We start from the raw sequence: 16,083 nt of genomic DNA on the forward strand, positions 1-16,083 counted from the left end.
AGCGGGGAAATCTCAAAGCCCCCCCCCCAACTCTCTCGTGAGTGAGATAGTCAGATGGAGGGAGTCAGGAGCGGCACGTGACCCCTGGCTACCGCTCCCGCCAGCGCTGACAACCGAGGTCTCTTGCGCCAGCTCCCGGGGGTGTGGTTACCGGAGGGCAGGCAGAATATGCTGATGGTTCCCGGCCCCACGCTCCACAACCTTAGGGTCTGGGGGAATTGCAAACAGGGAGAGTGTGCCCAGTCGTTCAAGAAAATAGGGCTCCCGGGAGCAGCAGACCTGGCGTGTAGCCAGTATTGTGGTGAGCGTCACCGGTGAGGGGGCCTGGCTGGAGCAAAAGTGGGGAAGTGACTAGACAAAAGAAAAGGCCCGAGGCACTCAGGATTGGAGACCCGGCCAGTGGGGGAGGAGAAGCCACCTCACAGGGATTGATTCCTGTCTATTGAGAGGAGAAGCTTGGCCCGGTGGGCACAGCTCCACCTACTGGAAGAGAAATTAATCAAACTCTAAGACTGCAATTTTAATTTTTTTTTATTTTTATTTTTTTAATTTTTTTATTATTATTTTTTAATTTTATTTTTTTTTGTCTTTTCATTTTTTTCAATTTCCTTATTCCCCTTTTCTTGAATTCTACCTGTTTACTCTCACTCTCTTTAGCGACTTCTTCCCTCCCCTTCTAATACCTTTCCTCCCAAGCATCACGACGCTGTTTATGTGTAATTTACTAAATGTGTATAGGTAAATGTTCTGAGGCATTATATAGTGCTACCAATTCCCTAGCTACCCCCAAATACTCCAGACCATTCTCCTGTTAATATCCTTCCTCAGTAGAGCAATCTTCCAAGGTTGCCAAGATATACCAACCTCTATACCATCACATCACTCAACCTAAACATAAGTCCCAAGACCAAACCGCAGATCGCTATATGCCATCAGAATCTATACACAGTTTAGGAAATGAATGAATATGCTTTAAAGTGCAACACAATTCATCATCTCTAGTCATAGTCTCCCATCACAAAAGATAGACTCCGGAGATACACAAAACCAAAATAAATTTATAGGAGTAAACAGTAATTCAGCAGTCAAACAGAACCAGAAGTAACATGAGCATCATGAAAAAGCAAGGAAGAAAAGGAGTGCAAACAATGCAGGACAGCCTAAATCTACAGGAGAACCTAGAGGCATCAGAAAAATGGTCAAATAAAGAACTCAAGGAATACCTTATACAGATGGAATGGAATCTTAAAGAGGACATGAGACAGCAAATTCAAACAATAAAAGAACACATTGAAAATGAATTACATACATTTTGTTACAGATAAAAGAAGCAAATAAGCAACTTTACCAGGAGATAGAGATTATCAAAAAAATCAAACAATAATCCTATAAATGAAGGAAACTATAAACCAAATTAAACACTCAAACAAGAGTATCACTAACAGAGTGGAGCAAGTAGAAGTCAGAACATCAGACAATGAAGACAAAATATATCATCTTGAAAAGAGTCTAGCCAAATCAGAAAGGCTGGTAAGAAACCACGAGAAAAACATCCAAGAGATATGGGATAACATTAAAAAAACAAACTTAAGAGTCATCCGGGTAGAGAGAGAAGAGGGGAGGGGAGGGGGGATAGTAGAGGATAGGAAAGGCAGCAGAACACAACAGACACTAGTATGGCAATATGTAAATCAATGGATGTGTAACTGATGTAATTCTGCAATCTGTATATGGGGTAAAAATGGGAGTTCATAACCCACTTGAATCAAAGTGTGAAATATGATATATCAAGATATTTGTAATGTTTTAAACAACCAACAATAAAAAATTTTAAAACAAAAGAGTCATCCAGAGAGAGGAACATATAGAGGTCCAAACCAAGGGAATGAGCAATCTGTTGAATGAAATAATTTTAGAAAACTTTCCAGATATAAAAAAAGGAAACGGATGTACAAATTTTAGATGCATACAGGACACCGAACATACAAAATCACAGTAGACCAATGCCAAGACACATTGTTATAAAGATATCCAATATATAGAACAAAGAGAAAATATTAAAAGCTACAAGAGAAAGGAGACAGATTACATTCAGGGGTAAATCAATAAGTTTAACGGCTGATTTTTCATCACAGACGCTGAAAGCGAGAAGATTCTGGAACAACGTATTTCAAACACTGAAAGACAATGGATGCCAACCAAGAATTTTGTATCCAGCAAAATTAAGCTTCAGGTATGACAATGAAATAAAAATCTTTCATGGTAAACTAAAGTTAAAAGAATTTGCAGCCAGAAAACCAGCACTGCAAAGCATCTTGAGCAAAACACGACATGAGGAAGAAATGAAAACAACAACCAAAACCAACAGTGGGAAGTACCTCAGTAAAGTGAGAGTGGGGGGAAAAAAGCTAATCATGGAGAAACAAACCAAATTTTTTTAAAAAAAGATAAATAATCAAACATGACTGGTAGTACAAACCATATATCAATAGTAACCCTAAACATTAATGGCTTAAACTCACCAATAAAGCGACATAGGCTGGTAACTTGGGTTAAAAAAACAAATCCAACAATATGCTACCTTCAGGAGACACATCTGATTGGAAAAGACATACACAGGCTGAAGGTGAAAGGTTGGGAAAAATCATACCATGCACACGGTCCTCGGAAGCAAGCAGGGGTGGCCATCCTCATATCAAATAAAATCGACTTCAAGACTAAGTTAATCAAAAGGGATAAGGAAGGACATTATATACTGTTAAAAGGAACCATTCACCAACAAAACATAACAATTATCAATATTTATGCACCAAATAATGGTGCTGAAACGTTCATAAAACACACTCTCCTCAAGTTCAACAATCAAATAGACCATAACACAATAATTATGGGTGACTTCAACACACCTCTCTCACCATTGGACAGATGCTCCAAACAAAAGTTGAATAAAGAAACTATAGAGACGTGCGAGGGGGTGCGGCGCGGGAGGGCAGCCGGCAGCGGCAGCGGCGGCAGTGTCTCCGGGACTCGCGTGGAGGTCGGTCACTCTGAGTCAGTCGCTGCGCTGTTTCTCCGCCTGCTGCTTCAGCGCGGCTGTACCAGCGAGCGAGCTCGTTGCTGGGAGTCGTTCGCGGCGCTGCCTCTTTCTCGTAGCCGCCGCGGACTGGCTGCTCGTTCTTTCGCTCGATTGCTGCCCCTCTCCGCTGCCTCGAGGCGCTTCCCGTTGGGCCAGTTCCCTCCCGCTTCCTCCTGCTCCCCATCGAAGCTCTAGAGATGAATTTTTCCATCTCTTTAGAGATGAACCAGATTATGATGCATCTTTGTCACAGAAGAAATTCGTGTCTATAGCTTTTAAGGACTTGATTACATCATTTTCAAGCCTGATAGTTTTGGAACCACCATTAGAGCTTAAGACACATCTACCTTTACTTCAGCTACCTGTCTTCATACCTTGACTAAGTGCTTCATTTCATCACTCCTTTGCCTTTGGATTATTTGCATTCCCAGTAATACATTTCTTCCAGTATAGTAGCCAAATTTATAAGGAAAAATGATTCCCAATGGATATTTGATGTTTGAAGATGAAAATTTTATTGAGTCTTCTGTTGCCAAATTAAATGCCCTGAGGAAAAGTGGCCCGTTCTGTGATGTTCGACTTCAGGTCTGTGGTCATGAGATGTTAGCACACAGAGCAGTACTAGCTTGTTGCAGTCCCTATTTATTTGAAATCTTTAATAGTGATAGTGATCCTCATGGAGTTTCTCATGTTAAATTTGATGATCTCAATCCAGAAGCTGTTGAAGTCCTGTTGAATTATGCCTACACTGCTCAGTTGAAAGCTGATAAGGAATTGGTGAAAGATGTTTATTCTGCAGCAAAAAAGCTGAAGATGGACCGAGTAAAGCAGGTTTGTGGTGATTATTTACTGTCTCGGATGGATATTACCAGCTGCATCTCTTACCGAAATTTTGCAAGTTGTATGGGAGACTCCCGTTTGTTAAATAAGGTTGATGCTTATATTCAGGAGCATTTGTTACAAATTTCAGAAGAGGAAGAATTTCTTAAGCTTCCCCGACTAAAGTTGGAGGTAATGCTAGAAGATAATGTTTGCTTGCCCAGCAATGGCAAATTGTATACAAAGGTAATCAACTGGGTGCAGCGTAGCATCTGGGAGAATGGAGACAGTCTGGAAGAGCTGATGGAAGAGGTTCAAACCTTGTACTACTCAGCTGATCACAAGCTGCTTGATGGGAACCTACTAGATGGACAGGCTGAGGTCTTTGGCAGTGATGATGACCACATTCAGTTTGTGCAGAAAAAGCCACCACGTGAGAATGGCCATAAGCAGATAAGTAGCAGTTCCACTGGATGTCTCTCTTCTCCAAATGCTACAGTACAAAGCCCTAAGCATGAGTGGAAAATCGTTGCTTCGGAGAAGACTTCGAATAACACTTACTTGTGCCTAGCTGTGCTGGATGGTATCTTCTGTGTGATCTTCCTTCATGGTCGAAATAGCCCACAGAGCTCACCAACAAGTACTCCAAAACTAGTCAAGAGTTTAAGCTTTGAGATGCAGCCAGATGAACTAATAGAAAAGCCCATGTCTCCCATGCAGTATGCACGATCTGGTTTGGGTACAGCAGAGATGAATGGCAAACTCATAGCTGCAGGTGGCTATAACAGAGAAGAATGTCTTCGAACAGTTGAATGCTACGATCCACATACAGATCATTGGTCCTTCCTTGCTCCCATGAGAACGCCAAGAGCTCAATTTCAAATGGCTGTACTCATGGGTCAGCTCTATGTGGTAGGTGGATCAAACGGCCACTCAGATGACCTGAGTTGTGGAGAGATGTATGATCCAAACATCGATGACTGGACTCCTGTTCCAGAGTTGAGAACTAATCGTTGTAATGCAGGAGTGTGTGCTCTCAATGGAAAGTTATACATTGTTGGTGGCTCTGATCCATATGGTCAAAAGGGGCTGAAAAATTGTGATGTATTTGATCCTGTAACAAAGTCATGGACAAGCTGTGCTCCTCTTAACATTCGTAGACACCAGTCTGCAGTCTGTGAACTTGGTGGTTATCTGTACATAATTGGAGGTGCAGAGTCTTGGAATTGTCTGAACACAGTAGAACGTTACAATCCTGAGAATAACACCTGGACTTTAATTGCACCCATGAATATAGCGAGGCGAGGAGCTGGGGTAGCTGTTCTTGATGGAAAACTGTTTGTAGGTGGTGGTTTTGATGGTTCTCATGCTATCAGTTGTGTGGAGATGTATGATCCAACTAGAAATGAATGGAAGATGATGGGAAATATGACTTCACCAAGGAGCAATGCTGGGATCACAACTGTAGGGAGTACCATTTATGCAGTGGGAGGATTTGATGGCAATGAATTTTTGAATACAGTTGAAGTCTATAACCTTGAGTCAAATGAGTGGAGCCCTTACACAAAGATTTTCCAGTTTTAACACATTTTAAGACCCTCTCAAACTAACAGGCTTAGTGATGTAATTGTGTTTAGTAGAGGTACACTTGTGAATAAGGAGGGTGGGTGGGTATAGATGTTGCTAACAGCAACACAAAGCTTTTGCATATTGCATATTATTACATGCTGTACATACTTTTTTGTGTTTGGAAAGGAATGCAAAGATGATTTTTTTTGTGTGTATTTTTAAGACTTCTTTGGTTATTTTACTTTTTGGAAATTGATATTGTAAAAGAATAAACCAAGAATTGATTGGGCACATCATTTCAAGAAATCCCCTCTCCTCCACATTTGTTTTGCCAATTTGCACATTAAATGACTCTTCCCTCAAATGTGTATTATGGGGCAAGAGGGGGTAGGGTTTAAAGATGTAGGCAGTTGGGTTTTTTAAGGGCCCTTTTTCAATAACTGGAACACTCTATAACAAAAGATACTTATTTAAATAGAAGACAATAACTATTTTTGTTTTTATTAAAAGAAAGCTAACTTGCCTACCAATATTTAATCTTTTATGATTGCCTTTTTATAACTTTTTATATTCTCAGCAGAGTGCTTTACCTGTTGAAGTAAAATATGGCAGATTCAAGTTAGTGAAGCAGAGTGGCAATCTTAAAGGATGCAGAGTGGAGTGATTCTTTTAAATGCTCAGAATGCAAACTTTTAAGCATTTGGCTCAGCTGCATTTTTTTTTTCTTCTGAGAATGCAGTACCAACGTTTTTTTGAATGGAGTTGCCGAACAGTAACATAGTGATGATTTTTGGTATTTGAAACACTGGTTTGAAGTATTTTGATTTGTTGAGGGTATAGTTTATTCAGCAAGAGCTTTAACTATATAAAAGAACAGTGAAGTATTTGATCTTCTTCCATAATTCTGCTTTTATTTATCATTAACAAAAGAATACTAAACAGAAGCCCTTGATTGAAAAAGTTTAAACTGTGTTGGGTTTGTGAATGCAGCCTTTATCAGAACTACGTTTTTGCTCAGTTTTTCTTTTTTTTTTTTTTTTTTTTTTTGCTCTTATGGATAAATCTGGGGGATGATTTGGTGTCTAATGTGTAGTGTTACACGCCTAACTGATGGTGCTAAACTTAGCACGTCCTAATGCTTGCTGCAGATGCAAACACATTAAAGGTACTTTGCAGGAAATCCTTGCACCATGGGATTAATACCCGGTTGTTTGTGTACTCATTCATTACTAAAAGTTTGGGGGAAAATTTTTCAGTGAGGAAGAGTTAAAGCATTTGGGGAAAATACCCACCTGGCATATTACATCTGAAAGAAATGGATAATGTAAGGTGTTTTTTCTTGTCACAGACAATGAAACACAGGAACCTAATGAGCCATGTAGGATGAGAGGACTATTCAGTAGCTAACTTGGGTTAGGAAAAAAAATTGAATATTTTCTTGAAATTCGTTGGTACTCTGGTACTTTGCCACCTTTCTCTCATCTGTTTTTACAGAAAACCAAGAAAGGAAATCAGTTCACCTGGTTACTGTGTAGTTCCTGACTAACCATCTGTCTCTGGTTTGTTTCTGAACTAAAACTAGAAGTTTAAATTTGAATTTGCCTAATAGGATGACTGTTGTTTATGGATCTGTGTTTGTTCTATTCAGCACAAGGAAATAAAGTTTAAGTTGAGGATTCAGCACTAAAAAAAAAAAAAAAAAGAAACTATAGAACTCAATAACAAAATCAATAACCTAGACTTAACCAACATATATAGAATATATCAAACATCATCAAGTGGATATACTTTTTTCTCAGCAGCACATGGATACTTCTCAAAAATATACCATATATTATGCCATAGGGCAACCCTTAGTAAATATAAAGCTGTGGAGATAATACCACGCATCTTATCTGATCATAATTGAACGAAACTGGAAATTAATGATAAAAGAAGGAAGGAAAAATCCTACATCACATGGAAAATGAACAATATGTTACTGAATGATCAATGAGTTACAGAAGACATAAAGGAGGAAATCAAAAAATTCTTAGAGATAAATGAAAATACAGACACAATTGGAATCTATGGGACACAACGAAAGCAGTTTTAAGAGGGAAATTCATTGCCTGGAGTTCATTCCTCAAAAACAGAAAAAAACCAACAAATAAATCAGCTCACACTTCATCTCAAAACCCTAGAAAAGGAAGAGCAAAACAACAGCATATGGAGCAGAAGGCAAGAAATAATTAAAATCAGAGCGGAAATCAACGAAATTGAAACAAAAGAAACTATTGAAAAAATTGACAAAACTATAAGTTGGTTCTTCGAAAAAATAAATAAGATTGATAGACCATTAGCCATGCTAATTAGGAGAAGAAGAGAGAGAACTCAAATTACTAACATATGGGATGAAAAAGGCAATATCACAACAGATGCTACAGAAATACAGAAGATAATTAGAAATTATTTTGAAACCCTATATTCCAATAAAATAGAAGATAGTGAAGACATCGATAAATTTCTTAAGTCATATGATTTGCCCAGACTGAGTCAGGAGGATACACACAATTTAAACAGACCAATATCAATGGATGAAGTAGAAGAAGCCATCAAAAGACTACCAACCAAGAAAAGCCCAGGACTGGATAGGTATACAGCGGAGTTTTAAAAAACCTTTAAAGAAGAATTAATACCAATACTTTTCAAGTTATTTCAGGAAATAGAATAAGAGGGAGCTCTTCCAAATTCATTCCATGAGGCCAACATCACCCTGATCCCTAAACCAGACAAAGACAATTCAAAGAAAGAAAACTACAGACCAATATCTCTAATGAACCATAGATGCAAAAATCCTCAATAAAATTCTGGCGAATTGGATACAAAAACATATCAAAAAAATTATGCACTATGATCAAGTAGGATTCATCCCTGGGATGCAAGGCTGGTTCAATATATGGAAATCAATAATGTTATTCACCACATCAATAGACTTAAAGATAAGAACCATATGATCATCTCGATAGACACAGAAAAAGCATTCGACAAAGTACAGCATCCTTTATGTTCAAAACACTAGAAAAACTAGGGATAACAGGAACTTACCTCAACATTGTAAAAGCTATATATGCTAAGCCTCAGGCTAGCATCATTCTGAATGGAGAAAAATTGAAGGCATTCCCTCTAAAATCTGGAACAAGACACGGGTGCCCTCTCTCACCACTTCTATTCAATATAGTTCTCAAAATACTGGCCAGAGCAATTAGACAGACAAAATTAAAGGCATAAAGATAGGAAAAGAAGAATTTAAATTATCACTATTTGCAGGTGACATGATCCTATTCCTAGAAGACACAAAAGGGTCTACAAAGAAACTACTAGAGCTAATAAATGAATTCAGCAAAGTGGCAGGATATAAAATCAACATGCATAAATCAAAGGCATTCCTGTATATCAGTGACAAATCTTCTGAAATGGAAATGAGGAAAACCACCCCATTCACAATATCCTCAAAAAAAATAAAATACTTGGGAATCAACCTAATAAAAGAGGTGAAACATTTATACAATGAAAACTACAGAACCCTAAAGAGAGAAATAGAAGAAGATCTTACAAGATGGAAAAATATACCCTGTTCATGGATAGCCAGAACTAACATCATCAAAATGGAGATATTACCAAAAGTTCTCTATAGGTTTAATGCAATGCCAATCAAAATCCCAACGGCATTTCTTGTAGAAATAGATAAAGCAATCATGAAATTCATCTGGAAAAATAAAGACCCAGAATAGCAAAAGCAATTCTAAGCAGGAAGAGTGAAACAGGCGGTATAGTGATACCAGATTTGAAACTATACTACAGAGCAATAGTAACAAAAACAGCATGGTACTGGTACCAAAACAGGCGGGTGGACCAATGGTATAGAATAGAGGTCACAGAGACCAATCCACAAAATTACAACCATCTTATATTTGACAAAGGTGCTAAAAACATGCAATGGAGAAAAGATAGCATCTTCAACAAATGATGCTGAGAAAACTATAAATCCATATGTAACAAAATGATTCTGAATCCCTTTCTCTCACCATGCACAAAAGTTAACTCAAAATAGATCAAGGAGCTTAATATCAAATCAGAGACTCTGTGTCTGATAGAAGAAAAAGTTGACTGTAATCTACATATTGTGGGTCGGGCTCCAAATTCCTCAATAGGACACCCATAGCACAAGAGTTAAAAACAAGAATCAACAAATGGGACTTACTCAAACTAAAAAGTTTTTTCTCAGCAAGAAAAACAATAACAGAGGTAAATAGGGAGCCTACATCCTGGGAACAAATCTTTACTCCTCACACTTCAGATACAGCCCTAATATCCAGAGTATACAAAGAACTCAAAAAATTAAGCAATAAGAAAACAAACAACCCAATCAACAAATGGGCCAAGGACCTGAACAGACACTTCTCAGAGGAAGACATACAATCAATCAACAAGTACATGAAAAAATGCTCACCATCTCTAGCAGTCAGAGAAATGCAAATCAAAACCACCCTAAGATACCATCTCACTTCAGTAAGATTGGCAGCCATTATGAAGTCAAACAACAACAAGTGCTGGCGAGGATGTGGGGAAAAGGGTACACTTGTACATTGCTGGTGGGGCTGCAAATTGGTACAGCCAATTTGGAAAGCAGTATGGAGATTCCTGGGAAAGCTGGGAATGGAACCACCATTTGACCCAGCTATTCCCCTTCTTGGACTATTCCCCAAAGACCTTAAAAGAGTGTATTATAGGGATACAGCTACATTGATGTTCATAGCAGCACAATTCACAATAGCTAGACTATGGAACCAACCTAGATGCCCTTTAATAGATGAATGGATTAAAAAAAAATGTGGCATTTATACACAATGGAGTATTACTCAGCACTAAAAAATGACAAAATCATGGCATTTGCAGGGAAATGGATGGCATTAGAGCAGATTATGCTAAGTGAACCAGCCAATTCCTAAAAAACAAATGCCAAATGTCTTCTTTGATATAAGGAGGGCAACTAAGAACAGAGCAGGGAGGAAGAGCATGAGAAGAGGATCACCATTAAACAGGGACAAGAGGTTGGAGGGAAAGGGAGAGAGAAGGGAAATTGCATGGAAATGGAAGGAGACCCTCATTGTTATACAAAATTACATATAAGAGGAAGTGAGGAGAAAGGGAAAAAAACGAGAGAGAGAAATGAATTACAGTAGATGGGGTAGAGAGAGAAGATGGGAGGGGAGGATAGTAGAGGATAGGAAAGGCAGCAGAATACAACATACACTAGTATGGCAATATGTAAAAAAGTGGATGGGTAACTGAAGTGATTCTGCAAACTGTATACTGGGTAAAAATGAGAGTTCATAATCCACTTGAATCAAATGTATGAAATATGATATGTCAAGAGCTTTGTAATGTTTTGAACAACTAATAAAAAAAGAAATTTATTGTGATAATCAGGAGCAGAAAGCAGAACAGAAAGATCTGGAAAACTTGGACTTGAAAGGCAGGAGTAAAACTGGGGTTAAGGAAGTTGCAGTTGTTAAATTCATTACCTTCACTAAAGAAATGCTAGACTTTCCCCAGAGACAATAAAAAAGATGGCTTGAGGGCATCTCATGAATTGGCAGGTCATATATATCTCAGACTCAAGAAAGTAAAAAATCTCTTAAGAAGAGACAGCGGGGTATGCTTCTTGAAGAAGGAGGCCTGGGAAGTATTTTCAATGTGCTCAGCTACCCAGGCACTCAGAGGCTGCTACAGCCAGTGTCCCTGGAGGCTTGGCTACTGCTCAAAATGGCAGCAGATCTTGGTGTCAACCATCTGCTTCTGCTGGAATATAAAATTCTGGAATTGGAGGATCATGAAGGCTTCCATTAAGATGTCAAAGGAAGGCCTGGGAGGCCAGAAAATGTGGAGCAGGGTCAGAGTCCCTGCAGCCCCCTCTGAGAAAAAAAAATGCATGAAGATATAAGGAGGAAGCCAAAGCTGCAGTGGAGACTCTCAAGGATAAGAAATGCCAGTACTGTGGAACATCCACTGAGATAGGCTATGGCAATCAAGGTGAGCCAAGCCAACAGAAAGGCCACATGGGCTACAATCAACAAGGCCACAAGGGCAGAGGTAAATAAGTTCTTTGGACAGAACATCTGTCATGAGACAGAAGCCTTGACTACAGTGGCTCCATTTTGTTTAGTAACTACATTTTGTGAAACAGCCATGCCAACTAGAAAGGTCATGGCTGGGGCAGGTTGTTTTTCCTTTTGCTGTGGAAACCCTCAAGAACACGGAACTATCTAACCACAATCTCCTATTTCTGTAACTAGGGGTAACTGGGCTTATTCTGATTGGCTAAGCCTCCCGCTGCCTAACTGCAATCTTCTGCTTCTATAACTTGGCTTGCTTGCATTGGCTAAACCCCCTAACATCCATTTTGTGGTTTTTTGGCTTAAATATGAGGCCAAACTGAAGGTGGTGGGTCACTCTAACCATCTCGCTTTTAGAGAGTAGAATGTCCACCACTGGCCAGCAATAAAGTCTTAATTGGAATGGCAACGTGTGGTCTGAGAGTTATTTGAGGGTCTTGGTGTCAGCATAACACATCATGCCATGTTCCCTGGATGCCAGACATGGAACTATACTTGTTCACCCAGCTAGATTTCAGTCTTCCTGAACTCTCTGTATTTTTATATGTTGGATATTTATAAATAGCTTTTGACTTTTACAGGAGCTTATGATGCAAGCTTGCCCTGAGTCTCAACAAAGATTTTGGACTTTAACTTTTGGGCAATCTTGAACTGTTGCAACAATGGGGACTCTTTGAAATAGACTAAATGTATTTTGCATATTGAGATGAGCATTAACTTTTGGTGGGCATGCAAGGAATGTTATGGTTTAAATATTAGTGTCCCTCAAAAGCTCATGTATGAGAAAATGTAAGCACCTTTATCAGAGAAGTAATTATGAGAGCCTTAACACAATCAGTGGATTAATCCCGTGATGGGATAAACTGAGTAGGAACTGAAAGCAGGTAGGGTGTGGCTGGAGGAGGTGGGTTATTGGGGGCATCTATGGGGGTATATATTTTCTATCTGGCAAGTGGAGTCTCTCTCTGCTTTCTGGTTATCATGTGAGCTGCTTCCCGCCACCACACTCTTCTACCAAGATGTTCTGCCTCACCCTGAGCCCTGTGGAATAGATCTTGCTGTCCATGGATTGATACCTCTAAAACTGTGAGCCCAAAACAATTTTTCCTTTTGTAAAATTGATCATGTCAGACCTTTTAGTCACAGCAACAAAAAGGCTAACTAAAACACCAATGGAACGGAATAGAAGACATAAAGACAAACCCACATAGACATACAGTCATCTGATGCTAAAAACATAGGTAGGAAAAATGATGATCTTTTTAACAAAAGCTGCTGGGGAAAACTGGATACCCACATGTAGAATAGTGAAACTAGATTCTTACTTTTCACCCTGACAAAAGTCAACTCAAAATGGATCAGATGCCTAGGAATTAGACCAGACACTGCAACTGCTAGAGGCAAGCATAAAGTCAACACTCCAATATACTGGAGCAGGCACCAACTTACCTAACAAAACTCCTAAAGCTCAAAAAAAAAAAAAAACTCCAAGCATCAATAAGTAGCATGGCATCAAATTAAAAAGCTTATGCAGGAAAATGGAAATCTAAGCAACACTAATATTTTTATCTCACTCAACTTAGAATGGCAATCATCAAGAACAAAAATAATAATAAATGCTAGCAAGAATGGCACACTCAAACATTGTTGGTGGGACTGAAAATTAGTACAACCACTTTGGAAAGCAGTATGTAGATTCTTCAAAAGACCAGGAATGGAACTACCATATGACCCAGCTATCCCATTCATTGGTAGGTATGCAAAAAAAAACTAAAATAAGCATATTACACTGGGACATGCACATCGATATTTACAGCACTGCCATTCATGAATAACCAAGTTATAGGATTAGTCCAGGTGCCCATCAATAAATGAATAGAAAAAGAAAATACGGCATACATACAAAATGGAATTTTACTCAACCATAAAGAAGACTGAGATTATGGCATTTGCTAGGGGTGGGGAGGAGGGATGGAACTGGAAAACATCACAGTAAGTGAAATAAGCCAGACCCCTAAAGTCAAGGGTTGAGTATTTTCTCTCATATGCTACAGCCAAATAAGGAGGAAATACAGGCAGGAGGAAGTTCCATGAATATAGAAGAGAGGACAGTGGAGTAATAGAAGGGGATAGAAGAGGAAGGAAAAGAGACAGAAAAATTAAGAGACTGTGGAATGAAAGTAGCCAAGTTATTCTATGTACCTATTTGAATGCAACACAGGGGCCAAGCATGGTGGTGTACCCCTGTAATCCCAACAGGTCAGGAGGCTAAAGTAAGAAGATTGTGAGTTCAAAGCCAACCAGCCCTAAGCTACTCAGTGAGACCCTATATAAATAAATATATAAATATATAAAATATATAAATAAAATATTTAAAAGGGGTTGGGGATATGGTTCAGTGCTTAAGCACCCCTGGGTTCAATCCCCTGTATCAAGACACTTATTTAATAAATCATAGTGGATTTTACCTTTATGTATATCTATAAAACACCTATTAAGAAAAAACAAAAAATAAATAGAAGGAAGACTAGTAGATCAGAGCCGAGGAACAAGAGGAGGGTGGAAAGGAAGGAAAGTGGAGGTACTGAGGACTGAAATGTAGCAAATTATATTCCATGCATGTATAGTTATGTCAAAATGAATTCCACTAATATATGTAACTATAATTCACTAACAAAACATTTTTTAAAAGGAGCAACCATATGATCCATATGATTCCAATCCTACTATTGGGAATACGCCCAAAGAACATGAAATCAATGTCAAAAAGATACCTGCATGTTCATGTTCATTGCAGCAATATTCACAATAGCCAAGAAGTAGTTAAGTCTTCATAGATGAATGAATGGATAAAGAAAATGTGATATTGAGATATATATAAATATATATATCACATATATATGAATATATATATTATATATATGAAAGAGAAGGAGGAGGGGTGGGAGGTGGGGGGGAGGATGAAATGTGGGAGTACTGGGGGTTGAAATGGAGCAAATTACATTTCATGCATGTATAAATGTGTAAAAATGAACTCCACTGGTACATATAACTATAATGCACTAATAAAAACATTAAGTTTTTTCAATGTCTAGAAGCTAGTGGAATGAAAAAAAGAATGAAATACTGTTATTTGCAACAACACAGATGAGTAGAGCTAGAGGTCATTAGGTTACGTGAAATAAACCAGGCACAGAAGGAAGAGTATTACATATCATTCATATGTAAAATCTTAAAAATTGAGAGTATAAGAGTTGTTGCCAAAGATAAGGAGAATATAGAGGACAGATGGCAAAGGCTGATCAATGGGTCAACACAAGAGTTGAATAGAAGCAAGAATTTCTAAGCCACATCAATGTTTATAGCAGCACAATTCACAATAGCTAGACTGTGGAGCCAACCTAGATGCGCTTCAATGGATGAATGGATTTTAAAAATGTGGCATTTATACACAATGGAATATTATTCATCACTAAAAAATAATAAGATCATGGCATTTGTAGGGAAATGGATGGCATTAGAGCAGATTATGCTAAGTGAAGTTAGCCAATCCCAAAAAAACAAATGCCTAATGTCTTCTCTGATATAAGGGGGGGTGACTCAAAATTGGGTAGGGAGGAAGAGCATGGGAAGACTATTACCTCTAGATAGGGAAGAGAAGTGGGAGGGAAAGGGAGGGAGAAGGGGAATTGCATGGATGACGGAAGGAGATCCTCATCATTATGCAAAATACATGTATGAAGATGTGAGGAAAAAACAAGAATAGTGTTACCTTAGATTAGGTAGAGAGAAGTGATGGTGCTGAGAGCCACAGCCGAGTCTGTATGGCCCCTGGCATTTTGCCAACAGTATTGATTGACAGGCGAGGCATTACTATCGCCTCTGACACTACTTTTGAGTTCTCGCACTATTTTGGAGTTCTCGTGGGGATTTCTGGGGATTCCCCGAGAGTTCCCATTGGTTGGGGAAGTGCAGGAGGAGGGATTTCCGGGAGAGATTTTTCCAGCTGGGGGTTCCTGGACGAGCTGCGTGGCATTCGGGAGAATTCCCCAGGAGCGTGTGTGAGGTTTTTTCTTGCAGTTCAAAAATAAAGTTTGTTCCTGCTTCAGTGGCTCGTGATTTGTGCCCAGCCAGACAGCCGCATGATGGGAGGGGAGGGGATGGGGGGATAGGAAAGATAGTAGAATGAAACAGACATTATTATTACTGTGTGTATATATGTGACTGCATAACCAATATGATTCTGCAACCTGTACACTCAGAAAAATGAGAAATTGTATCCCATCTGATTCAAATGTATGATATATCAAAGTCATTGTACTGTCATGTATAAATAATTTAAACAAATTTTAAAAATTAATTTAAAAAAAAGAAGCAAGAATTTCTGGTGTGCCGTTGTACAGTAGGGAGACTCTACATCACAATACTACTGTATATTTTTAAAAGAAGAAAGAATTTTAA

The 16,083-nt window shown here is 38.7% G+C and overlaps 1 protein-coding gene and 1 pseudogene across 1 annotated transcript; both read left to right on the plus strand.

Annotated features, from left to right (window-relative positions):
- The first annotated feature begins 3,045 nt into the window (after positions 1–3,045).
- Positions 3,046–7,144, plus strand: LOC124093173 (influenza virus NS1A-binding protein homolog). Its single transcript, XM_046445458.2, has one exon. The coding sequence runs from the start codon at positions 3,551–3,553 to the stop codon at positions 5,477–5,479; it is 1,929 nt and encodes a 642-aa protein (XP_046301414.1). The 5' UTR covers positions 3,046–3,550; the 3' UTR covers positions 5,480–7,144.
- A 4,421-nt stretch (positions 7,145–11,565) lies between these two features.
- Positions 11,566–16,083, plus strand: part of LOC124092705 (steroid transmembrane transporter SLC22A24-like) — a 34,736-nt pseudogene continuing 30,218 nt past the window's right edge.

This window comes from Marmota monax, unplaced genomic scaffold (assembly GCF_021218885.2).
Source record: "Marmota monax isolate L192 unplaced genomic scaffold, Marmota_monax_Labrador192_F-V1.1 WCK01_AAM20220418_F8-fsc00038, whole genome shotgun sequence".
Taxonomy (NCBI): domain Eukaryota; kingdom Metazoa; phylum Chordata; class Mammalia; order Rodentia; family Sciuridae; genus Marmota; species Marmota monax.

Excerpts from the sequence above, each read along its gene's own strand:
- LOC124093173 (XM_046445458.2), top strand. The coding sequence starts at position 3,551 with ATGATTCCCAATGGATATTTGATGTTTGAAGATGAAAATTTTATTGAG.